The sequence below is a fragment of the Camelus bactrianus genome, chromosome 34 (genome assembly GCF_048773025.1).
Source record: "Camelus bactrianus isolate YW-2024 breed Bactrian camel chromosome 34, ASM4877302v1, whole genome shotgun sequence".
Lineage (NCBI taxonomy): Eukaryota > Metazoa > Chordata > Mammalia > Artiodactyla > Camelidae > Camelus > Camelus bactrianus.
Genome location: NC_133572.1, coordinates 5,978,188 through 6,004,135, shown reverse-complemented (window position 1 = coordinate 6,004,135; position 25,948 = coordinate 5,978,188). Strand labels below are relative to the sequence as shown.

The window sequence follows — 25,948 nt, the reverse complement described above, 5'->3', positions numbered from 1 at the left end:
ACCCCAGGCTTACTGAGTCAGCAACTCCGTTTGTAGCACTCAGTGGTCCGTTTTAACCAGTCCTTCAGGTAATCCTCATGTACCCTAAGAGAAGCAACAGCTATCCTTCCTTCAGGGCAGAGAGTCTCAATCCTACTTGAACATTAGAATCACCTCATTAGAAGAAGTTTTTTGTCTATTTGCTTGTTTTGCTTTGTTTTGTTTTGTTTTACTAATGCCATGGCCCCATGCCAAAATATTCAGATTTAATTGGTTTAATTGGCCTGGAATGGGGTCTAGGCAGCAGTATTTTTTTTTAGGTTGATTCTAATATACAAACAAGGATGAGAACAACTGTTTTATGGGCAGTGCCTAACCTAATCAGCAAGTCATGTTCCAGATATTTCAGCTTCCAAGCCAGCAGGTCTCACTCCTACACAAAAGGATCATCTACAGAGCTTTAAAAATATACTTATGCCTGGGCGCCAACAGCAGAGTCTTGATTTAATAGGTTTGGGGTGGGGAATGTACATAGCTAGCCAAAACTCTACAGTGAGTGTTCCTTTCACCAGAAGTTGAAAACAACTAATCTAATTACAGGTTGTGCTACTAAGAGCATTTCAATCATCTTTATTTCCCATCAATAACATAGGTTTTGCTTATTATCATAATAAATGTACAATGGGTTTTCATTAGTGAAATTAGTGGCTTTTATTCAGCCTAATGTTTGGAAATGAGTTTCCATTAGTGAAATAAGTGGTAATCCAGAAATGTCAATAGGCTAAAATATGCCAAAGCAGTGACTTTTCAGAGTTTGGTTCCTGGACTATTAGCAGTACAGTGTTAAACATTCAAATTATAGACTCTTTCCTAGAGTTTCTGACTTAGAAACTGCAGGGTTGTGTCCCTGCAGTTCATATTTTAACAAATCTTCCAGCTGATTCTGATGCACACTGAACTTTGAAAACTAAATGACTAGAAATTTATGAACTATTACCAAAAATAAACTATTAATGTAACTGGAACAGAGTGAGGCCAGTTCACAACGTTTGACACATTTGAGGAAGAATGTAATTACTTAAATTATGAGTTAAGAAAAGGAAATGTGTAATCTTCCATAAAAAAAAAAATCTGGAAGCTGAGGAGGCTTGTAACCTTGTCTTCGTGCCTGAAAATTCTAAAACTGAAAAATAGAATAATTGAAATTAAGAATTCAAAGGACAGACTTAACAGTATATTAAACATAGACAAGTAGAGAATAAACTCAGAAGATAAATCAGAAGAAACTATTCAAAGTCATGGAGGACAAAAGGATAAAAAATACAGGAGTAAAGGTGTGAGTCATAGAGATACCGTGAGAAAGATCAACATATATGTGATTACAGCCCCAGAAAAAGAGTGGAGAGGAAATGGTATAAACACTACTGAAGTGATAATGACTGAGAACTTTCCAAAACTAATGAAAGACATCATGGCGCAAACTCAAGAAGTGCTAAAACTCAAACATGATCAGTAGAAACAAAGCCATATCTAAGCAAGCACAGACAGTTCAAAATAAGATGAAGCCAAAGAGATCCACACCAAGACACGTACCAATTAAAACGCCAGAAGTTAAAAGATAAAGAGAGACTCTTGAAAGCAGCAAGATAAAAAAAACAACTGGCTATGTACAAGGGAACCCCCATAAGACTAGCTGATTTTTCAGCAGAAAATTTATGGGCCAAAAGGGAATGGCACCATATATCCAAAGTACTGAAAGGAACAAACTTAAACCAAGAATACTCTACCCGGAAAGGTTAGCATTCATAACTGAAGAAGAGAGAAAGAGTTTAACAGACGAGGAAAGTCTAAAAGAGTTCAGCACCACTGAACCAGCTTTACAAGAAATGTTAAAGGGACTTCTCTCAGCGGAAAAGAAAAGGCCACGATTAGAAGTGCGAAAATTATCAAAGTAAAAATTTCACTGTTAAAGGCAAACATACAGTAAGGGTAGTAGATCAACCACTTATAAAGCTAGTAGGAAGTTTAAAAAACAAAAGTAGTAAAATCATCTATATCCACAATAAGTAGTTTTAAAATACACAAACAAGAAAATGTAACATACTAATGTCAAAAGCATCCAATATGGAAGGGGAGGAAAAATTGGTAATTATGTGATGTCATAATGGTGTTAGCTAATGCTATGGTCATAATCATTCTGCAATATATAAGTGTATCAAATCAACATATTGTGCATCTTAAACATATAATGTTGTATGCCAATTATATCTCAACAAAGCTGGAGGAAAAACAAATGAGAGACAATCTACAAAATAACTGACCTATAACCTTTTAAAAGCAATTTCACAAAAGATAAAGTGTGAAGAACTGTTTTAAATTGAAGATGAGTGAAAAACCACAATGAAGAAATACAATGTGTGATTTTGGATTAGGCTCTGGTTTGGGCTGGAGGGAGGCAGGAGAGTGACTGAGATTGCCATTAGGTTACTGGAACAATGGGTGAAATCTGAGTACGTAACATATAGTAAATAACAGTGTTGCATCAATGTTAACTTTTCTGAGTTTGTTTTTTTTTTTTTAATATAGCTGTCTGTTCTTGTTCTTAGGAAATACACACTGAAGCACTTAGGGTTAAAGGGGCCTGATCTTTACAACTAACTCTCAAATTGTTCAGGAAAAGCAAATGTACCAAAATGTTAATAATTGATGAATCTAGGTGAAGTGCATTCAAAAGACTTTGAACTATTTTGTAACTCTTCTGTACATTTGAAATTATTAAACAATGTCTTAATACCCAAAAAATCAATGAGTGTAATCTGCCACATAAATAGAATGAAGGGGGGAAATGTGATCATCTCAATAGTTGCAGAAGAAGCATTTAACAAAATCCAATACCCTTTTATGATAAAAACACTCATGAACTAGGAAGAGAAGGAAGTTTCCACAACATAATGAAGGATACATATGGAAAATCCACAGCTAACAATATACTCAATGGTGAAAGACTGAAAGCTTTCCCCTGAAGATCAGGAAAAGAGAAGAATGCACACTTTTGCCACTTCTGGCTACAACTTCTACAACTGAACACTCAGACAAGGAAAAGAAATGAAAGGCATCCCCCTTGGAAAAGAAGAAGTAAAACTACCTCTATTTGTAGATGGCACAATATATAGAAAACCTTAAGAATCCACACCAAAAAAATTAAAAGGCTAGCTCTGATAAACAAACTCAGCAAATCACATGAAACAAAAATAAACACATAAAATCAGTTGTATTTCTATACACTAGCAACAAACAATCTAAGTCAGAAATTGAGAAAATAATTTTATTTACAAAGGCATCAAAAAGGATAAATACTTAGGATTAAGTTTCACCAAGAAGGTGGCGAGACTTGTACACTGAAAACTACAAATGTTACTGGAAGAAATTAAAGATGACCTAAGTAAACAGAAAGATATTCCATGTTCATGGATTGGAAATCCATGAACTTAATACTTAAGTTAATACTGTTAAGGTGATAAAGCAATTTATACAGAGATTTGATACCCTTATCAAAATTTCAACAGTGTTTTGTGAAGAAATAATGTGAAAACTCATCCTAAAATGCACATGCAATTTCTAGGGACCCTGAAGCCAAACCAATCTTGAAAAAGAAGAACAAATGTAAAGGACTCACACTTTCTGATTCAAAACTTAACTACAAAACTACAGTATACAAAACAACATGGTCCTGTCATAAAGATAGATGTACAGATCAATGGCATAGAATTGAAAACACAGAAATAAACCCTCACATCTATTGTCAATTGATTTTTGACAAGGATGCCAGGATCATTTAATGTGGAAAGAACAATCTCTTCAATAAATAGTGTTAAAAAAAAAAACTGGATATCCACATGCAAAGGAATTAAATTAGACCCTGACTTTATGCCATATACAAAAATTAATTTTAAATAGATCAAAGACCTAAATTTAAGAGTTAAAATTGTAAAACTATTACAGGTAAACTTAGGGGCAAATTCATTACCTTGGATTTTGCAATGGCTTCTTAAATAATGATACCAAAAACACAGGCAACAAAAGAAAAAATAAGTTAATTGGACTTCATTAGAATCAGAAACTTGTCCATCAAAATGAGTCAGTTTGCTTAATTTACCTTACAACTCAGGAAAAAACAGTTTAAGAAGACAGTAAAGCCTGGATTTGGCTCCCAGTTTTTTTTTAATCCCTCTGTAATGACTCTAAACTTGTGGACTGTCTGAAAAGATATCCTTCACGTATCTCTTTAAAAATGCAGGGTGGCATGGACATTAGAATTCCCACAGTCAGAAATTTAGCAGAGGAATAAATGGGCCATTATTTTCACTGGACCATGAGCTTGAGTCCTTTTTGATGTAACATAAGATTTTAATTTTCCGATGCTGACACTTTACCGAAGTATTTTATTTTTCAGGTCATTTTTAGAAATAAATTACCTAAATTATCAAATGCAGCTGAAAAATACATGAATTATAACTTTATGGATAATAATAGTCTAAAAATGCTTATTATGTTTTTCACTTTGTGTATTCTTTGTGTATTTAGTTTCTAATTAAAAACTAGTAAAAAGAGTTAATGTCATAACAGTTGAGCTCACATGTGAAGAAGAAAAAACTGGTCACATCTAGTAATTTGGGCTCTCTGCCCTTGAAGGTAGTTAATATTTAACCTGATGAAATGATCCTCAGCAGTCCTGGGACTCAGGCAAAGGACAGCTAAATGTACTCTTGTGTAACTTCTTTGGACTGAGCTCAAATACAAGACGGAACTCGACGGACGCAAAGGGAAGACAGGAGAGTTCATTCAGCCAGATGGTACTTACTACGGGAAATTAACATTTTATAAAACTGGTTCATGGTACCTAACCTCATAATCCCTATTCTGTCTCCTATCTCAAATACTCTTGCTTTCTGCTTCATGTCAACCAGTCGTGCATTCATTCAACAATTATTTATTGAGTAACTACACTTTGCCTGATTAGGAAATAAAACAGACAAAACTCCCCACCTCCAGAGAGCTTATGTTCCAGAGGGAAGAGAAAGACAGAAAGCAGCAAGGCAGTTGAAATGCTTCCCAGCTATGAGAACCGAAGCCGGGGAGGAAGGGAGGGGACGGGTGGGAAGTGGTTACAGCTCTAATTAGGAACCCGGGAAAGAGCTCCACGAGAAGCTGACTGTCACGTGGAAACTTGTAAAAGGTGAAAAAGCCCTGTACATTTTCCTGTCTCTGGTTCGCCCTCTTCCTTGTTCATGAGCTCCTTTCCTTCTTTCCTTTCACCTTTTCTCTCTCTTCCTCTTAACTAGAGAAACTATGTGATGAAATAAGCAATCCAAAGCTGCAGAATCCGTATCACAGTTACAGTGGCTCTCTTCCCACACACAACTCTTACAAAGATAATCTAACAGCTGTATTGTCTAGAGACTGGTCAGTTCCTTCCCTATGTTCACGTCAATAGCAGACCTCCAACTGTTCCCCTTTTCACATCTTGGGAACAGATTATTACTAATACTATTATTGTCATTGTTATTAGGGGTCGGGAAAAGGGAGATGTTCTAACACTTAATGTTGCTCACCTTGTGTGATAAGCATGTTACACGGCTTTCCTCCTGCACCCTCACAGTAACCCTATGAGTGGATACCATTACTAGCCACATTTTAAGGTTGAGAAAGTGAGGCTAAGAGATGGTAAGTAATCCAGAGAAGCCAGGATTTGAACCCTGGCCATCTAGCTCCAGACGTTTCCAATCATCACGCTAGTCCTGCACTTTTCAACGTGCTTCCTAAGGCGTCTTCTCGTGAAATACAACCTTAAGAGTGAAGCAGGGAAAATCCTGTTGTCCCAACATTAGCGCTCAGAAAGCAGCAGCTCAGGGGAGAATCAAAGATGACTGCATGGGAAGCACATGACAGAGACGGTGCTGCGCAGTGGTGGGGGGAGCTTGGGCCCTGGACCCAAGACATCTGAGTTCAGATCTTAGCTCTGCTACCTCATAGCTGTGAAACCTGCCACACGTTACTTAACCTCTGGGAACCTCCATCTGTAAAATAGGGGCAGTAATAGTGCCCACTTTGCGATGTTGTTGGAAGGGTTAACTTAGGGAACACAAGCCTAACATACCATAAAAGCTCAATATATGTTAGCTGTGACGTGCAAAACCAGGACGAGAACTCCATTTGGACTTGTAGTTCAGTGTGGTACTCAGAGCACCATATTTTCCAGCCCTGAGGAGGAGAAGGCTCTGACTTGATAAAGCAATATTTCAGGAAAGGAAAGTTTGCTCTCTTACCAAAATAAAAATAATAAATAATAACAATAAATAAAACACTAGAAGAATTAAAAATCAATAGAACTAATCACCAAAGGATTCATTTTCTATATGTAAATTATGTTTCATTAAACCTGACCAAAAAGGAATATAACAAATTGTATAACTGCTTATTTTTTAATGATCTTTATTTTTATACCTCGTAAATTTTCATGCCTTGCTTTTCCTTTAACTTTCATGATACCACGTTTCTCCCACTGCTCTGGCTACTTCTTCTGGGTCTCCTTAAATGTAGTTGTTTCTCAGAACTCCCTTCTAGACCTCTTCTTGTTCTGTGTACCCTAGGTGGGGGTTTTCATCTATTCCCATAGCAAACATCTTCCAAATATGGTGAAAATTCCAAAAAGGGTGTCTCCAGACACGAAATCTTTCCTGTTCTTTTGCCTCTCATATCTAACTCAACAGTAGGCATCCACATGCATATCATGTCTAAGCCACACTCATACTCACACACACACATGCACACACACACACGCACACACAATTCCCTTGCTGTGCCTCCTATCAGCAAAAAGCATCATCATTCACCCTACTAATCAAAACAGAGACCCTGAACTCACCCTTAACTTCTCTTCCCCCTTTCCATCCTAAACATCCACCAGGCAGCACTGATTCTTTTCTCATAAATATCTCATGAATCCTTCATCTTCTCTCTGTTCCCACCTCCATCTTAGTTCCGGACACGATCACAGCATATCTAGATAACTGCACTAGCCTGGCGTCAGTAAATGCAGATGTTGTGAATCATCCTACGATCACAGGACAGCCCGCCGCAATAAAAAACTTAACTTGCTCCAGAATGGCAACAGTACTGAGGCTGAGAGACTGTTCTAAGTTAAAGGAAGCAACGACCCCTTTCAGGGAATTCTTGCCAAATTCTACACACTGTTTGGAAGCCTTGGGGTGGGGCTTGCTGTGTGCACAGAGCACTCTCAGAAATAAATTCCTGTGGATTTGGGAGTTTCTGAGACCAGGCAGAGTGCAAGGAAAAGGATATCATATTCTCTGATCTGTACTTTCTCTGACACTATGGGGAGCAGCAGATCTGCTCCACCATGTCTTGTTCTCATTATCGTTGCCATCCTGCCTGCAGCTGCCTTGGTCCATGGAAAACCCTGAGTACAACCCCGGGCCCTATTTCATATCGTCCTTTCATTTTTCAGTTTCTCTCTTAGATTTTTTCCATTGCCATTTTCCTCCAAAACTCCACTTATATTATTGAACACCCCTCTCAACTTTAATATTGTATAATTCTATATAGTTATTATTTTCACTTCAAAGTAATCTTAGGTGTGATGTGATTTAGGGAAAACTATCTTTCTTTTAGCCTGTCACTGAGACCTAAAATTCCAATAACATTAAAGACAAAACTATAAACCTCATGGAAGAAAATATAGGCAAAATATTTTCTGACATAAATCTTAGCAATGTTCTCCGAGGGCAGTCTACCCAGGCAATAGATAAAAGCAAAAATAAACAAAATGGGACCTAATTAAACTTACAAGCTTTTGCACAGCAAAGGAAACCATAAGCAAAACAAAAAGACAACTTACAGAATGGGAGAAAATATTTACAAGAAAAGGGCTTAATTTCCAGAATATTTAAATAGCTCATACAACTTAATAACAACAACAACAACTAAAACCCCAAACAACCCAATCCAAAAATGGGCAGAAGACCTAAACAAGAGATTCTCCAATGAAGACATACAAATGGCACATGAAAAATGCTCAATATCACTAATTATCAGGGAAATGCAGATCAAAACTACAATGAGATATCACCTCACACCAGTCAGAATGGACTTCATTACAAAGTCCACAAATGATAAATGCTGAAGAGGGTATGGAGAAAAGGGAACCCTCCTACACTGTTAGTGGGAATATAGTTTGGTGCAGCCATTATGGAAAACAGTATGGAGATTCCTCAAAAAACTAAAAATAAACTTATCATATGATTCAGCAATCCCACTCCTGGGCATATATCCACAGGGAACTCTAATTCAAAAAAATACATGCACTCCAATGTTCATAGCAGCACTATATACAATATCCAAGACATGGAAACAACCTAAATGTCCATTGACAGAGGACTGGATAAAGAAGTTGTGGTATATTTATACAATGGAATACTACTCAGCCATAAAAAGGAATAAAATAGTGCCATTTTCAGCAACATGGATAGACCTGGCAATGGTCATTCTAAGTGAACTAAGCCAGAAAGAAAAGAAAAATACCATATGGTATCACTCATATGTGGAATCTAAAAAAAAAAAAGAGGACACTAATGAACTCATCTATAAAACAGAAATAGACTCACAGACACGGTAAACAATCTACGGTTACCAGGGGCAAGAGGTTGGGAAGGGATAAATTTGGGAGTTTGAGATTTGCAAATGATAACCATTATATATAAAAATAGATTAAAAAATACAGATTTCTTCTGTATAGCACAGAGAACTATATTAAATATCTTATAATTTTAATGAAAAAATATGAAAATGAATATATGTGTGTATATATATATGCATGACTGGGACATTATGCTTACACCAGAAATTGACACAATGTAACTGACTACACTTCAATAAAAAACAAAAGAGAGAGAGAGCCTAATGTCATTGGAGAAGTGAAAAGTATGAGAGCAAGGTTTCCAAAGTGATAAAAAGATGTAGAAGCATAAAAAGAGGTATAAGGGTTAACTTAATTTTTTCAAAGCCAATACTGAGTATTTACCATCTGCGAGGCACTGTTATAAACATTTTGCTTGTGTTAAGGAACTCCATCCTCACAATTACTCTATGAGGCACCTACTATGATTAATGCCATTTTAACTATGAGGAAATAGAGCAGTTAGAAAGTTCAGAAAGAGGTTTAGAAACTTTCCAAAACTCCAAGTGATGGAGAAGACAAGCTCTGAAGCTGGGCTTTCTAGTGACGGAGTCCATGCCCTTAACTACTTCCCTCTGTCACTTAGCTGTGGATGGAGAAGGTCATTTCCTTTTTTGAGATTTCAGGTAACTGTGGGAGGCTGAATGCAGAAAAAGAGATGTGTGCAAAGGAAGGGAAATGTATTTAGAGGCAGAGGAAGCAGAAAAAGCACAAGTGAGGATTTCTGGGAGACCCTCAGGTGAGTTCACATTATGAGACCCGCTGGCATCATCACCGTGTCACAATTGTCCTCTTTTGTGTGAAGCATGTGGGGTTGGTAGACTGTGGCTACTGTGGCTGAAGATTTAAATGTGTCTTTCCCAAAAGTTAAATGACCCTGAGGGAGGGGAAGTGGTAACGCCAACACATTTCTTGCATAGAGCCACTTTATTCAAAGATTATGTTGGTGTATTTTCTTTCTTTCTAGAGTGTAGAAAAAAAAAAAAAAAGAGCCCTACAGGATTCTGAAAGAACTAGTAGACTTCCGAGTGGATAATATCATGGGATCCAAGATTCCTTCTCTGAATGATCACAATAAAAGTGTCAGAGAACCTCCACCCTCAGACTGGCTCTGACCATGCCCCCAGGCACTCTTGTACAGGGCACTCTTATCTCTGTTTCGTGCCCCAATCTCAAGAGAGCTACATCAGCTTGGAGCCCAGATTTGTGGGGCTTCCCCTCAAAATGGACACAATGGAGAATTCCAACTTCATGCAATGAGCTAGAAGCAAAGCATTGCAAGTAAATAACCCAAAACCAGTAGCATTCTATTTGGTACGGAAGAAAGGAGCAGGGAAAATCTGGTCTCTGATTCTTGATGCTCTTATAATTTTGTCTAGTGTCAAAAAAAAAAAAAAAAGGCCTAGGGCAGAAAGAAGCAGCTTTCAATTTTATTCTGTGTTAAGAGAGTTAGTTAGTATAGGAACCATACCACAATAAAGGTGTTTAAAATTTTTTTTAACAAAAAAGAGACCAGATGAATGTTGAAAAGGCAGTGTTTATAGGAGTGATTAAAAGTGAGGTTAGAGACTCAGATCAGTTAGAGATCATTTAAGACTGAGTCAGTCCCCAGTCCCTCCTCTAAAAATAAATAAATAAACTTAATTACCCCCAAAAGAGAATATATATATATTTAAAAGATTGATTTATCAAGGGTATTCAAAGAAGTCTGTTTTATCCTGTAAGTAATAGGAAGGCAATGGGATATTTTAAAAACAGGATAGTAGCAAGATCAGATTTGATTTAGGATGGTAACAAGTGGCAGAAAGGGTCTAGAGTGGCAGAGACGGGTAGCAAGGAGATGATGACAGTAGTTCTTATTTCTCATGAAAAATTGCCTGAGAAATGGGCTGTGAATATATTCTATTTCTTAAAACTGATTCCTTAGTTTTTATCATTTTATTTTAGGGAAAGACAAAATGTTTTGCACCAATATGACAAGTTCTAGACCAAAATGAAAGTCTACAAAGAAATTTTAATACATGGGCCTACTGCAGATAGGTTCAGCTTCCTGTGGGTTTTTTTTTTTTTTTTTTGCAGAGTCCATTAAAAGCCATAATTGACACTAAATAGCAAGTCAGGATCAACAGATTAATTTATGTATCTTAGTTTGAACCAGGACAAGGAATGGGAGACTATACCAAAATAAGGTTAGACACAGACTAACAGGATTTCAAAGGACAAATACTGATACATAAAAGAAACATATATCATACACTAGACCCGTGCCTCAGATCTTGAGCGTTATGGTGAAAGATCTTCTTGGATATATTGCCTTTTTTTTTTTTCTTTTAACGTGCTTTCGCTACACTTGTCCTTCCCTACACCTGACGGCTTAACAGAAGCTCCAAAATGCCCTTTTCATATACAGTAATGAAAGATAGCCACAGGGTGGCAGCAAAGATATAAAATTATGAGTACTGTTGCTTTACTAACTAAAAAACCTTCTTAAAAATCACAAAGTTAGGCAAACGGAAGAGAGCTGAAGAGGAATAAAATAATCATGGATATTTATAATAAGGGGACAAGAAAATAAGGTATCTAGCACAAATTGCATTCTGGGAACAGTGTTTGTGCTTTTGTGTGTGTGTGTGTGTGTGTGTGTGTGTGTCTACTGGAGGGCAGGGGGAGGGGGTTGGTTTTCTTAGAATTAGTATATTCTACATGAAATATTACATTTGTTTTACATAAATGAAATGTGACTTTAAATCCCAGTCCCACTGGACTACAGGAAATTTATCTCAGCTATTCAGGTTGGTGATCCCAGTTGGTGATCTAACACAGGGTCAGGGCATTGCATCCTACGCCACAGCAGTCACCTGTCTGCAGTTCACATGACTGTTTTAGATCCCCACTCTGTGGCCTCCTTGTCATTCATACAGATAGCAATCTTTGACAAAGGACAAGTGACTGGGCCTGGGCCCCAGCCTCCCAGGTGCTCCAGGCAGACCTTCCCTCTAATTCCCGCAAGGAATCTACTGATCTCGCTGCCCAGCCTGGAAGAATTGCTTTGTCTTGGGGGATGTTTTAATCATTTAGTCATTTTAGTTAGAAACCTTAGTCTCTTAATTGGCTTTCTTCCTTCTCAAGTTCTATTTTTCCCCAAATGTTTATTCTAAAACTGAAAGCCAAGAAACCCTTCCCCAAACCTCCCTTGAGTTTCAATTCTTTCTAATTTTCTACATAGACAATCTATAATCTGTGAACAAAGATAGTTTTCTCTCTTCCTTACTAATATGTATACCTTTTATTTCCTTTTCTTGTCTTATTGCATTAGCAAGGACTCTCAGTACAATGTTGAATAGGAATGGTTAGAGGGGATATTCCTGTCTTGTTCCAAATTTTAGAGGAAAGCTTCTAATTTCTTAGCATTAGTATAATGTTAGCTGTAGGGTTTTTGTAAATGTTCTTCAACAAGCTGAGGAAGATCCACTGTATTCCTAGTTTCATGAGAATTTTTATCATAAATGGGGGTTGGAATTTATTAAACGCTTTTTCTGCATGTATTGTTATGATCATATGATTTTTCTTCTTTAGCCTGTTAATGTGATAGATTATGTTAAACAATTTTCAAATGTCGAACTAGCCTTGTATACCCAGAATAAATTTCAATTTTCATGGTACAGAATTACTTCTACACATTGATGGCTATAATTTGCTAACATTTTGTTGAGGACTTTTGCATTTTTGTTCATGAGAAAGTCTGTTGTTTTCCTTCCCTATAATGTCTTGCTCTGGTTTTGGTATTAAAAAGTCTTCCCTCTACTTCTGCTTTCTGGAAGAGATTGTAGAGAACTGGTATCATTTCTTCTTTAAATATTTGGTAGAATTCACCAGTGAAATCATTTGGGCCTGATGTTTTTTGTTTTGAAAGGTTATTAATTATAGACTCAATTTATTTAATAGATACAGACCTTTTTTTTTAGTTTATCAATTTCCTCACATGGAAGTTTTGGTAGCTTACATCTTTCAAAGAATTGGTCCATTTCATCCAAGTTATCACATGTATGGGCATGAAGTTACTTGTAATATTCCTTTACTATCCTTCTAGTTTCCATGTCATCAGTTGTTACATTGCCTCTTTCATTTCTGATATTTTCAAATTTCCTAAGATGGAAGCTTAGATTACTGATTTTATATGTTTCTTCTTTTTTTATATGCATTCAGTGCTATAAATTTCCCTCTAAGCTACTGCTTTTGCCGCATCCCACAAATTTTGATAAGCTGTATTTTCATTTTCACATAGCTCGACATATTTTAAAATTTATCTTAAGATTTCTTATTGGAACTGTGTGCTATTTAGAAGTTATTTAACCTCCAAATATTTGGAGATTTTAGAGCTTTCAGTTTTTGCCTTTTAATTTAATTTCACTGTTATCTGAGAGCATATTTTGTATGATTTCTATTCTTTTAAGTTTAAGATGTGGTTTATGAACAATGATGTTGCTTATCTTGATAAATGTTCCATGTGAGCTTGAGAAGAATGCATATCTTGCTGTTCTTGGATGAAATAGTCTATGAATGTCAATTAGCTGTTGTTTCTTGATGGTGTATATTCTCACTGATTTTCTGCCTGCTGGATCTGTCAATTACTGGCAGATGGATGTTGACATCTCCAACAAATTAGTGGATTTGTCTGTTCTTCCTTGCAGTTCTGTCAGTTTTTCCCTCTACATATTTTGACTCTGTGTTGGGTACATACACATTCAGGATTTTGTTAAGTCTTCTGGAAGAATTGTCCCCTTTGTCATTATGTAATGTCCCTCTTCATCACTGAGTTTTCCTTGCTCTGAAATGTACTTTTTCTGAACTTAATGAAGCTACTTAAGGCTTTTTTAAAAGTTAATGTTAGCATGGCATATCTTTCTCCATCCTTGACTTTTCATCTACCTGTGTCTTCAGACTTAAAGTGAGTTTGTTGTAGACAACATATAGTTGGGTCTTCTTTTTTTTTTTAATCCTCTGTAATAGTATCTGTCTTTTAATTGATGTATTTAGACCATTCACATTTAGGTTGATTTTTTCATATAGTTGGATTAATCTCCACAATATTTTAACTGCTTTCTATTTATTGCCCTTCTTATTTACTTTTTTATCATTCACTCTTCTTTTTGCCCTCTCTGATTTTGAGCATTTTTTATGATTCCATTTTCCCTCATCTTTTAGCATATCAATTATACTTTTTCAAAAAACTTTTTTGCCTAGAGTTTGCAATAGATATTTATAAACAATCCAAGTCCATTTTCAAATAACATGGCACTGTTTCACAAGTAGTGCAGGCACGTTAGAATATTTCCAATAACTCACTCCCTTCTGTTCTAACATTCCTGTCATATGTTTCACTTTATCCGTAAGCTATAATCTTTAATCATTTGATACATCACTGCTATTATTTTGATCAGTTATCTAAGTTAGTTAAAAATAAGAAAAATAAAAGACTTTATTTTACCTCTGTCTTTCTTTTTCAAATACTCTTCCTTTCTTTATTTTCTTAGATGCAAGTTTTTGACCGACATCATTTCTTTCTCCATGAAGAACTTCTTTTAACATGTCTTGCAAGGCAGGTCTACTGGCAACAGTTTCTCTCAATTTTTGTTTTTCTGAGAAGATTTTTAGTTTCCTTCACTTTTAAAGGATAATTTATCTCGATATAGAATTCTAAGTTGGTGAGTTTTTTCTGTCAATGCTTTAAATATTTCACTTCACTCTTTTTGTTTGCATGGTTTCTGAGAAGGAGTCCAATGTAATTCTTGTCTTTCTTCTTTCATAGGCAAGGCTTTTCAGTTTCTTCTGGCTTCTTTTAAGATTTTCTCTGTCTTTAATCTTCTGTGGTTTGAATATTATATGCCTCGGTATAGATTTTTTGGTGTTTATCCTGCTTGGTGGTCTATGAACTTTCTGGATCTGTGGTTTGGTGTCTGTCAGTAACTGGAAAAAGTGGTCATCATTACTTCAGGTATTTCTTCTTTTCCTTTTGTCTCTTTCTTCTCCTCCTGGCATTTCCATTACATGTATGTTACACTTTTTGTAATTATCCCACAGTTCCTAGATATTATGTTCTATTTTTTCCAGCCTTTTTTTTTTTTTTTTTTGAACTTCAGTTTGGGAAATTTTCAATTCTTTTGACAAATGTTTTGAATACCCTGATACATGCCAATTTATTGACCTGTGTGATAATTTCTCTGGCTTATAGAGCTAGGGTTGAAGTTGTTGGGTGAAGGAACATATACAAACTTAATTTCAATATTCAGCCAGAAAGTATTCCAGAATGGCTGCACCAATCTATATTCACTCCAGTAGTACATAAAGGATTCCCATTTCTACTATTTTCTTGCCAACATTTATCTAACTTTCTAATTCTTGCACTTTTTAAAATAGAAGTCTTATTTCTTGATTGTTTTAATTTCTACTTCTCTGATTACTAGAGAGGTGGAGCATCTCTTTATATTAGCCATTAGGATTGCTTCTTCTACAAAGTACTTATTCATGCAATTTGCATGAATTTTTTTGTATTTTTGTATTTTTTTTTTGTCTTTTTGTATTTCATCAATTTCATCAATTATGAAGTGCACATTTTTCACATTAACATCCCTGAAATTGGGACACATCTTGCAGTGGATAATACCTCTTTAATTTATCTACTGCTGCATAACAAACCACCCCAAAATCCAATAAGTGAAAACAACAATTTTATTATATTTCACAGTTTCATGGATTGACTGGGCTTATCCAAGTGATTCTTATGATAGTCTTGCTAGGGGACTCTTATGAAATTGCAGGCTGATAGCAGCTGGGACTGGGATCATCTGAAGGCTCTACTGGAATTCTTGGACAGCTTGGCCTCTCTCCCTCTCCATTTAGCCTCTGGGCTCTTCCTTGTGGCTTCTGCAACAGGATACCTGGACTTGTTACATGGCATTTCAGAGCCCCCAAGAGTAAGAGTTCCAAGAAACAAAGGCAGAAGCTGAAATGTTACTTATGAACTAGTCCCAATAGTCATGTAGAATCATTTTTACCACATTTGATTGAGAAAGAGCATCACCAGGTCAGCTTGTATTCAAGAGAAAGTGAAGCAGACTCCATCTCTTGAGGGAAGAGAAGCAAGATCACGTTATAAAAGAGAATATAGTTGGAGGTATTGTTGTAGCCATCTTTGGAAACACAATTTGCTAAATCTGTCATTTGACTACAAAATCACATCTGTCCCTCATATACAAAATACACTTAGCCTCTCCCTGAGAAGTCTCCTCTTACTATGGATGGTCTAGGATCTCACAATCTAAATCAGGTGTGAATGGGGTTTTGAGGTGAAGTTATTAGGTACCACTCCTCAGTGATAGCCCCTAAAGAAATCTGAATTTACAAGACAAGATATCTGCCCTACACACTCAATAAGTGACGGCGAGACAAAGAAAGGATAAGTGCAACAAATATTCAAACCAGAATCAAGAGTAAGGAAAAGAGACCCTGCTTCTTGATGGGGAAGTGGCAGGGACACAGTGTAAAAGAGCATGTGGCTCATCAAGTTGTACACTTCAAATAGCTACAGTAAATCAGTTATACCTCAGCAGAGGCATTCATTTGTTTCCAAGGAGTATGTTTGATGGGAGACACGAGGCCATCTTTGGAAGACAGTCTGCCACAGTATTTTACACACTTGCTATCAGGTGGGCAATGCCATGATGTAGTCATCATTCCTCCTTCATGGATGAACTTGGTTGTTTTCCCATTGAACTTCCCGCTGAACAACTTTAATCTCTCAACGTTTCAGTCAATGAGTCATTTGAAAAAGGAACTGGAATTCTGAAACCCTGAAAAAGGAACTGGAAAACTGAAACCCTCTTTTCACAACTTCTGGTAAGATCAAAGAAGTGTTAGCATGAAGACCTACAGACTGGTTGTCAGCTTGGCAAACAATCTCAGAGACAACAGTGCGGAACTCTTTTAGAAAATGCTGCATCACTAGCAGCCAGATGATGACACAGAACACAGTACTGTATATGAGAACGTGGGGTATGAAAGTGATTCAGCAAAATGCACGCTAAGTGAAGGAAAGTTTTAGGAATACTGAGTGGCCAGACGTAGGCATGGGAGGGAGGCACAGAACAGAAAAGCTAGCTGATACTCCAAATACAGCATTGCTATGTATCAGTCAAATTGTGAAAAATCTCCTAATTTCCATCCTAGTGTTCTCCACAGAACACTAAGGAAGGATTTCCTGACCTGGATAACCCAACACGGAAGGCACTTAAACAGAAAAATGGATATCATGGCTTTTGTCTTTCAAAATGTGTTGGGGGGGGGTTAAATTACACTTTATTCTTTAAGGACAGAAAAGGCCTGAGGATCTAGCACTGTGTCTGTGGCTCTGTGATGATTCTGCACCATGTACTGGAATTATGTACATGTGCCTATGAACCATTTTATGATGATAACAAGATTAGCACTTGATTCTACCCTACTTCTCCTTTGTCTCCTACTTTTTTCAAAAAGGTTAGTTTTCTATAATCAAATGTCACCTTTTAATTAAAAATACAATGTATTTCTGTTTTATCCACTTTTGTACTTTTCTTCACTAATGAGCCTCCTACTACTGATATTTCCACTTCCCTTGCTACTGAATGTTGACTGTTTTTCGTTCTTACTCACTATCATTCTAGGACTAGTGTCCACAACCAGCAGTGACCTGAATAGTACCAGGTAATCTTGCTAAACAAATGATCCTAGATTTTTATCTTGAAAATGTACAACGACAAGGGAAATGACTCATCATAAATGAACTATTTGTATCTGAGTAAAGTCAAAATAATGCAATAATTTTTCTAGAATCAAGGTAATAAGAAAATATTCTTTCCCCTAGTGACAGGATATAACAGCTTGTACCGATGATTGGCCATTTAAAAACAAAACAAACAAATGAACAAAAACCTGAAGGTGTGTCTTTAACTCAGTACTCTCTGAAAAGGCCTTGGGCTGAGTGCCTTAGCAACTGCTACACCACTGCAATCATCGACTCTGACCACAAGAGGGCCACTTAAAATCACATGAGATTATCACAGATGCTTTTAAAGTGGATGATTTGAGGGAAAAAGAAGAAACAGAGAAAAAGGTCCTGTGATAGGAAAATAAATCTTTAATTAAAAAAACCCCTAAATTTATACAGGTGCAGAAACCAAATAAGACCGTTTTGTCAATCCTCAATTTCTGTGTACACAAATTGATACCTGAAAAGTTTAATCCAATCTAAATCAAACTGCCAATCTTATAAACGATTCAAAATTTCTGCCTACATTCCTCTCAGTTCTGATTCTTGTTTCCACAGACCAACAGCAGGGAAGTGAGACAGGCCTCCAGCCTCAGAAGAAAGGGGCAGAGTCTTTCTCTCTGGTACTGTTGTTATCTGGCCATCATTTTGTGTGGATGATACCTGTGAGGGTCATGTGACATGTCATCTTGGCTAGGGAACAGACCTAGTTATTCAAACGCTAGTCCAGATGCTGCTGTGAAAGTATTTTGTAGATGTGATTAAAGTCTATAATCAGTTGACGTCAAGCGAGGGAGATTATTATAATCTGCGTGGGGTTGATTCGATCAGTTGAAAGGCCCTAAGAGCAGAGCTGAAGCTTCCCTGATGAAGAAGAGATTCCGCCTGTGGTCAGCAGTGTCTGCCTCTGCTGAAGAACTCTAGTCTGCCCTTTCTGACGGCTTGCCCTTTGGGTTTTGGACTTGCCTAGTAAGCTCCACAATTACATAAACCAATTCCTGGCAATACATTTTTAAAAATATATCTCCTACTGGTTCTGCTTCTCTTGTTGAACCCTGACAGACATGATACCCAGATACTAGCTATCACTCATGGGGCACTTGCATGGGTTTTAGGAGATCCCACACACAGACGGATACACCCCTGAGGGATTCCTGCACTACACCGTTCCCTGAAACTGGTGACATGCTCTCTGAAGGCTCTCTTAACTTTACCTTAAATCTCAACTTGTGGTGAAACATTCCACATGACCGCTTTCTTCTGAGGTCTCCGTGCCTGGCAGGAAGTCCTCTTGAATAAAGCCCTTTGCAAATAACACAAACCCTACTGCCTTCTCACACTTCCTCTGGGCCCAGGCAGGGTCCTATACCCACTCAACAAACAATGAAATGGCAGCTTGCATCCACTGCATCTGGCCTTCCTTACCCTTTCATCAGGGGCAGTTTCTGCTGGCTTCCCACCAACAGACCTCTCTAAGCAATATCCAGACAGCAGTTTCTATGCCGTCTACAACACGGCACTTAGGTCAAGTTCTTCTGAGCGCTCCCTTGTTCCTCCGTCAGCCCCAGATCTACGAGTTTCCACAGCTGAGCAGCACAGAGCCAGAGACTAAAACTCTGTGTCTATCTCCAGCAAGCAGATGCCCTCTAGTTTCCTTCCTCACTTGGCCTGGGCAGAAGGAGGGGAAACACGCTAGCAATCTTTTCATCCACAAATTTTCAAAAAATTTGCCACTGTAGTTGGTCTTGAACTTTTCTTTATAAGGCGTGTTGGTAAGTGTCCCCAGACCAGTTTGGAGAGTCCTACGGGGTGTGTCTAAGGACTCTCTGGAATACAGGACTTCTCATCACCTACTATTCTCAGCTCTGGGTTTCAGCCAAAAGTTTGAGACCAGAGGGAAAAAAAGTCTCTAACATTTTATTACTTCCATCGCTGGGGAAGTTTTTCCACTCTCACTAAAATCTATTATTCATAGGTAAGCTCTACCCAGAATTTTGTATCTCTAAAGATGCTAGGCTGTACTAGCCTGTCCACAATGTTTGCCACTCGTGGCTCTGTTTCTGAGTCCAGGGATATCCGATGAGCCCCCGACTCTGTCAGTGGATATCTGTAGTGCATACGCTCCAGATTTGTTAAGCCTCCTGCACAAGCCTTCGTCAGTGTCATCACTATGCTCATTTCAATGTTTCACTAGCAAATGCACTAATTTTCCATCCTCGTGACACAACAATGCCAATTCCAGTTAGTTCCTAGTGTTTCGATAACTATGCCTCTCACTAGAAGTCAGCTGTCTTATACTTTCCCTTAATTCAATCTTAGAATGGAGAATGGAGGATTTCAAATGCTATAGAGAGAAAAGTTACAAACAAGATAAAATATTTTCAGCCTGTATCACACACAAATGGCTAATTTATTTATCATATAAAGAACTTTTTCTTACAAATTATTTGGGAAAAGATCGTTATCACCCTTTTTTTTTTTTAATAATAAAGGCTATGAACTGTCAGTTCATAGCAAAGGAAATACGAAGGCTCGGAAGCATGTGCAAAGATGCTCGCTGTAATTCTTAATAAAAGAAAAACAAATTAAAACCACAATGAGAACCACTTCTCATGTCTCTAATTAGTAAAGATCAAAACGTTTGATGAAAAACTGCATTGGTGGAGATGTCGAGAAAATGAAACTATGATACATTGCCGGTGGGAGAGTAAACCTGTAGATTTATGTAGAGCAATTTGGCATGTCTAGAAACACTCAAAAAAGCACAAAGTTACATCTGTAGAAATATAGTCACTGCAGCACTGTTTGTACAGGCAAAGGAGAGGAAATGACCTAAACTTCTATTAATAGGAGACTAGCTAAACAAATGGTTAAATCCATAAAATAGAATTCCATCCAGCCACGAAAAAGAATGAGGCAATTCTAATGAGTATAAACATAGAAAGATTCAAGATAAAGTGTTAACTGGGGCTGGCAGGAGTAAAGCTCAGAACAGTGTGTATACTATGCTACAACTTGTGGTGAATTTGTGTGTGTGGTGGGGGGTAAATAGGTTATATCTGGGAAAGAGCATAAAAAGTCAACAGTATTTTTCTCCAGGAAAAGGAAATGGGTGAGCAAGCAATCAGAGGTGGGAGCAGACACTCTTTCTTCACGCCTGTATTTTTTTTATAACTTTTGAAGTTTATACTGTGAGCATGCACATCCTCAAAACATAGTAAATAACAATTTGAAAGAAGTAGCACATAAAGAAGAGAATCACAAACTGTGACAAGAGCTTTGAAGCAACTAAACAAGTGGATGTCACAGAGGGTTAGGAGATTGGCTATTTTTAGATAGAACGATCATATAGTATGGCTTAATGTAGGCTCAGAGAAGCTAAGCATTTTGCCTAAAGTCACACAGCAATTATTAGAAAAAGGATTTGAATAAAGGTTAGTCTTACTGACTCCAGCATCGGTGCTCTTCCCACTATAACCCTGCTGCTCTCAAGAGGGGACATAGCATTTTCTAAGGAAAAATTTATAGCATGTGGCCATACAAAGAACCAGTGTGACTAGTAGGTTTCAGGAAGGCATTTGTGCATTCTGTACCTGTCACAGCCAGTAGCATTTAGATGCAGACAGTTGGTTACAAGTCATGCAGGGTCTTGCAAGTCAAGAAAAATTAAAAATTACTTAAGCGAAAAATAGGAAGAACTAAGGGGAGAAAACCTGCTAGCTCTTGACTAGGGATCTACAGAGCACATTCTTGCCAATCCCTGGCGAGACATCATGTATTTAACAGTTTGGGTACACACTGGTGAGGGCAGCCCCGGGTCCCAGCAGCTGTTGTAGCTAAGAAGGCTGAAACTCTGAAGCAGTCTCAGCACCTATGACAAAACCTGGAATGTGTGCAGTGAAGTCACCGATCCTATGTCCAGGTGACCCAAGACACGGTCCTTTGGAAGACAGGGAGGACCTATTCTGGGGGAGCAAAGAAAGAAAACACACCTTTTAAGAGAAGATTTAAAAGAGGTGGTGGGGAAAGGAGAAAAGGCGCATCAAGCAGGTAATCCAAAGCACAAATGGAGCAGCACGATGACAGTCTGAGCTTCCAAGCCCAGAGCAACGGAACCAACTAACCCTCCGCCTGGGATGGACTCAGAGAAGCCCCGGCGAACACTCTCACGCACTGTCAAGGCCAAGCCAGCTCGCCAACGATCAGGCTCGACCGTTGAGTCGGAGGTGCAGACTGGCTTGCTTCTGTCTTGATCACTGTTTTCTAGTTATACAGGTTAAAAGATAAAAAGTTCTCATTTTAAAAGGTTTGTTCTACAGAAAAACAGAAAGAAAGGAAAAGAGGAGGTTATTTATTCAATCATTTTTGATACTGACAGACATTTGAATTGTTTCTAATTTTCCCTACTGTAGAAGTATAATGAGGTTCTTTGTGCATTCGTACAAACAATTCTTCAGAATCTATTGCTAGCAGTGTATCAAGTCTGCAGACTGACCAGGCCAAAAGCAGGAGGAGTGATGAGGTAGGAGATACCATCAGTGTCTAGTCTGAGTCAGCAGGAAAAGTTCATGCCTGTCCTTGGCACCTGCCCAAGCAGGTATCTGGCTCCACCCTGATCCGGGACCCCACAATTCGACCATCCTCTCACTGCCCCTCCCAATAAACCTTATCCGGGGTGGATGTAATCCTTGTACACGGAAAACAGATCACCCTACATTATGGTCCTTTATCCAGAATACTCCCACGCTTCTTTGCATTAACTACAACCCAACTGGTTTTTAAAAAATGATGACCTCTCAAAATGAACTCACTGAAATTTCACATCTTCCAGCAGCACGTCAACGATGGATTATGAACAGTGACCTCCAGATTGCCAATTCCACTGAATACTTGTCTCCCATTACATTACCTTATGTCTCTGTAGCATCTCAGTCTTTGAGTGCTCCCTCCACCTTGAAAATCACTCCTTCCTTCGCACTCATCCCACCCCCTTCACGCTCCCTCCTGGGTGCCAGCACGGGAGTTTTCTCCCCTCCCCTTCACTTCCTTCCCATCTCAATATTAACACAGAAGTAAAGACTTTATCATCATCAAAGTTTTGCCATGAGAGAAGATCATTACTAGCAAGGGAAACATCTGTCTTATACATGTTCCACGGTGAAGAAACGGAAAGACCGCCCACGTAAAAACTCATCACCCTTTCAGGACAAAGCCAGGAGTGAGAAGTCACCATGATCTTGAGGAGCCTGTGGTTCACTTCATTTTTGCTTGATGAGGATATAGAGAAATAGGCCCTTTAACTCATATGTTCCTGGAGAATTTAAACTGATGGGCCCATTTGAAAGTACTCACTGACTCAGCACGTACAAAATGACATGTGAATACGGTATATCTATCTAAAATCTATAGGAAAAATCATAGGACCTAGAACAGCTAAAAGAATTTTGAGAAAGGAAAACAAAGGTGGAGGACTATATGACCTGATTTCAAGACTTAGTATAAAATTACGCTGGAGTAGAAGTAAAAGAATAAGACATAAAAATAAACGGAACAAAAGAGAAAATGCAGAAATACACCTGCATGTATAAGTTCACTGATTTTTAACAACGGTATCAAGGAAATTCAATTTTAGAAAGGGTAGTTATTTCAATAAATGGTGCTGAAACAATTAGACATCTTTAAGAATTTTTTTAAATGACCTCAACCCATACCTCATACCATATATAAAAGTTAGATCATGATAGACCACAGACCCAAATGCAAAATCTAAAACTATAAAATTTCAAGAAGAAAACATAAAGGCAATCTCTGTGATCTTGGACTAGGCAGTTTCTTAAAAAGTTAAACATTTACCTACCATATGATCCGCCATTCCACCTCCTAAGTATTTACTCAAAGAAAAAGAAGGCCTCTCTCCACACTAAGATTTATATCCAAATGTTCGTAACAGCTTTATTTTTCATAGCCCAAAACTGGAAACTATCTGCATGCCCGTCAATAAGTGAATGGAGGGGGGAGGGTATAGCTCAAGTGGTGGACTGTGCAAGGTCCTGGGTTCAATCCCCAGTACCTCCTCCAAATAGAAATAAATGAATAAACCTAATTAAAAATAAATAAATAAGTGAATGGATAAACAAATTGTGGCACATCCATATCACAAAACCTCAGCAATAAAAAGGAGTAACTGCTGATACACATAACAATATGGATTAATCTCAAAATAATCACGCTGAGCAAAAGAAGCCAGAAAAAAAGAGTACATATTTAAAGACTCTGTAAAACTAGGATGGCAGAAGGTAGATCAGGGGTCCCTGGAGTGGAAGAGTCTTGGATGACAGAGAGGAGAGAGGGAGGAATTACAAAAATGCATGAAGATTATATAGCGATATATTCACTCAAGTGATATCTTGATTGAGGTGACAGTTTCACAGGTATATCCACTACGTCAAAACTTAGCCCGCTTAACTCTTTAAATATACTCAGTTTATTGCGTGTCAGTTGTACCTCAGTAAAACCAGTTTGAGGGGCAGTGACAAAGGAAGCTGTCACAGTAAGTAAGCTAGGTGACCAACCACTGTGGCTTTTTGTGTTAAAAGTGGAGATGGAGAGAAGTGATGAGATTTAGAACACACTTCGGTGGTAGAGATGAGAAAATGTGCTGATGCACTAGTGAGTGGGGGAAAAAAAGAAAGATATCAGAAAGCTCTTCAGTTTGGAATGTGAACAACCAAGTGGATGGCAGGGCCATTTCCTGAGACGCAGAAGACTTGGGAGCAGGGACACACAAGAGAACACTCATCCCGTCACTGCTTGTGACGGTGGGGGCACAAAGGCAAACTGGGCGTCCACGTGAAGGGAACGGGAACATAAACGGGGACTCGGCAGCAGTCAAAGGATGAATTATGTGTACGCGGCGCAATGAGGATGGACCTCAAAAGCCTGCTGCTAGTGGAAAAAGTAGTGTGATGAGATACATGGAAAAAACATTTAATTAAACATGAAACAAATAAAGAAGAAAACTATGTATTTTTTAAGGATACAAATGAGCTCAAGGAATGTCTCAAATATCAAAATAAACTCCTGTGGAGGGAAGAGGAATGAAGGAGGGATCCAGGAAGAAGGGGAAGGTGAACGGAACTGGACAGAGGTATATATGGACTGACGGAGATGGTCTGAGGAACTCTGATCACTGTACCTGTGGTCCAAAAACTATTTACTAAAGTACAGTAATATAGCAAAATAACAAAATGGACGAGAGTCCAGGTTTTTGCTATATTACACAGTTTTACTATTTTCACTTTTCTTACTGACCCTCAGACACCTCATAGCTGTGACCCCTATGGAGGATTTCCCCCTCTGGATTTTCTTCATTCTCATTTTGTTACTGGTCTCTTATTATCTTTAAAAAATGTCTTATTCTAAACACGGCATGTCCTGGATAAGCTTACTGCACAACGTTCATGCAGCTGTGGGATCACAGCTGTGGGGTGCGAGTGCTGATAGAGAAATTCCAGTTTCTATATCTAGATGAAGTAGGCCCTTTGCCTTTTTAGAGCCAGTGACTGAATGCTCACATGAGTAGGGTTAAGGGGAGATTAGGATATACTGCGTTTCTTGCTCTTAATTCCTCTAATTAATTTGTGGGCTAACAGAAACAAGTAGAATAAGAATTTTTAAATGGTTTTTTTATTTATCCTTTCATGTATTTAATATTCACTGATGCAAGCACTATGTTAGGTGTTTGGAATACAAGGGTGGCTAAGACACAGTCCACGTCCTAAAAATACTACAAAAGAGAAAGACAAGTCAACATCACAACCCAGTGTCATCGACAGAGCAGAATTACGGTCTCCTTCGTCACTCCCTCCTGTACCTTTAAACAACGCCTTCCCTCCTTATCTGTGTCCAAACCCTACTAAAGAGAAACAATAACGGTTTTCTCATTTTTGAGGCATGCGTGCCTAAGATAATTTGGGGATCAATCACATAAGCTGCCTCCGTTAATTTTTCTCTATAAAAATGCCTTACCAGATTGACCACTGTTGTGAAATTAAAATGCAAATCACGTTCATCACATGGAAAAGGTAGTCACGGGTTGGTTTATTCAACCCCGCCTACGCACTCTCAGAGAAAAATTAAATTTTTCTGAGAGTCAAGGCAATTGTGTAAGTGTGAAGCGCTGAGAATCAAAGCACCACTTTACTCTCATCTACTTTCCACAACCTGTTTTCTCACCATCGGCATTATTCTTCAGAACACAGCTTTATCTGCAAAGGACCACTATTTGAATCAAAATATACTATCAGGGTGAAGTAGCATGTCCACCCACTAGCACGCATAAAAACCCTCTAGTACACTGGCGTTGGTACATGTCTGCACAGATTTCGTCAGCTCAGAAAATAACAGGAAAA

The 25,948-nt window shown here is 38.0% G+C and overlaps 1 protein-coding gene across 4 annotated transcripts in view; it reads right to left on the bottom strand.

Annotated features, from left to right (window-relative positions):
* Positions 1-25,948, bottom strand: part of KLRG1 (killer cell lectin like receptor G1) — a 130,236-nt gene that overhangs the window by 87,162 nt on the left and 17,126 nt on the right. Inside the window, exon 6 of one of the 4 annotated variants that reach the window (XM_045510206.2) lies at positions 15,446-15,658. The exons of 2 other annotated variants lie outside the window; for them this stretch is intronic. In XM_045510206.2, coding sequence (XP_045366162.1) covers positions 15,539-15,658 — 120 coding nt within the window. In that variant the 3' untranslated portion in view covers positions 15,446-15,538. One more of the 4 variants, XM_074357535.1, reaches the window with a different exon arrangement.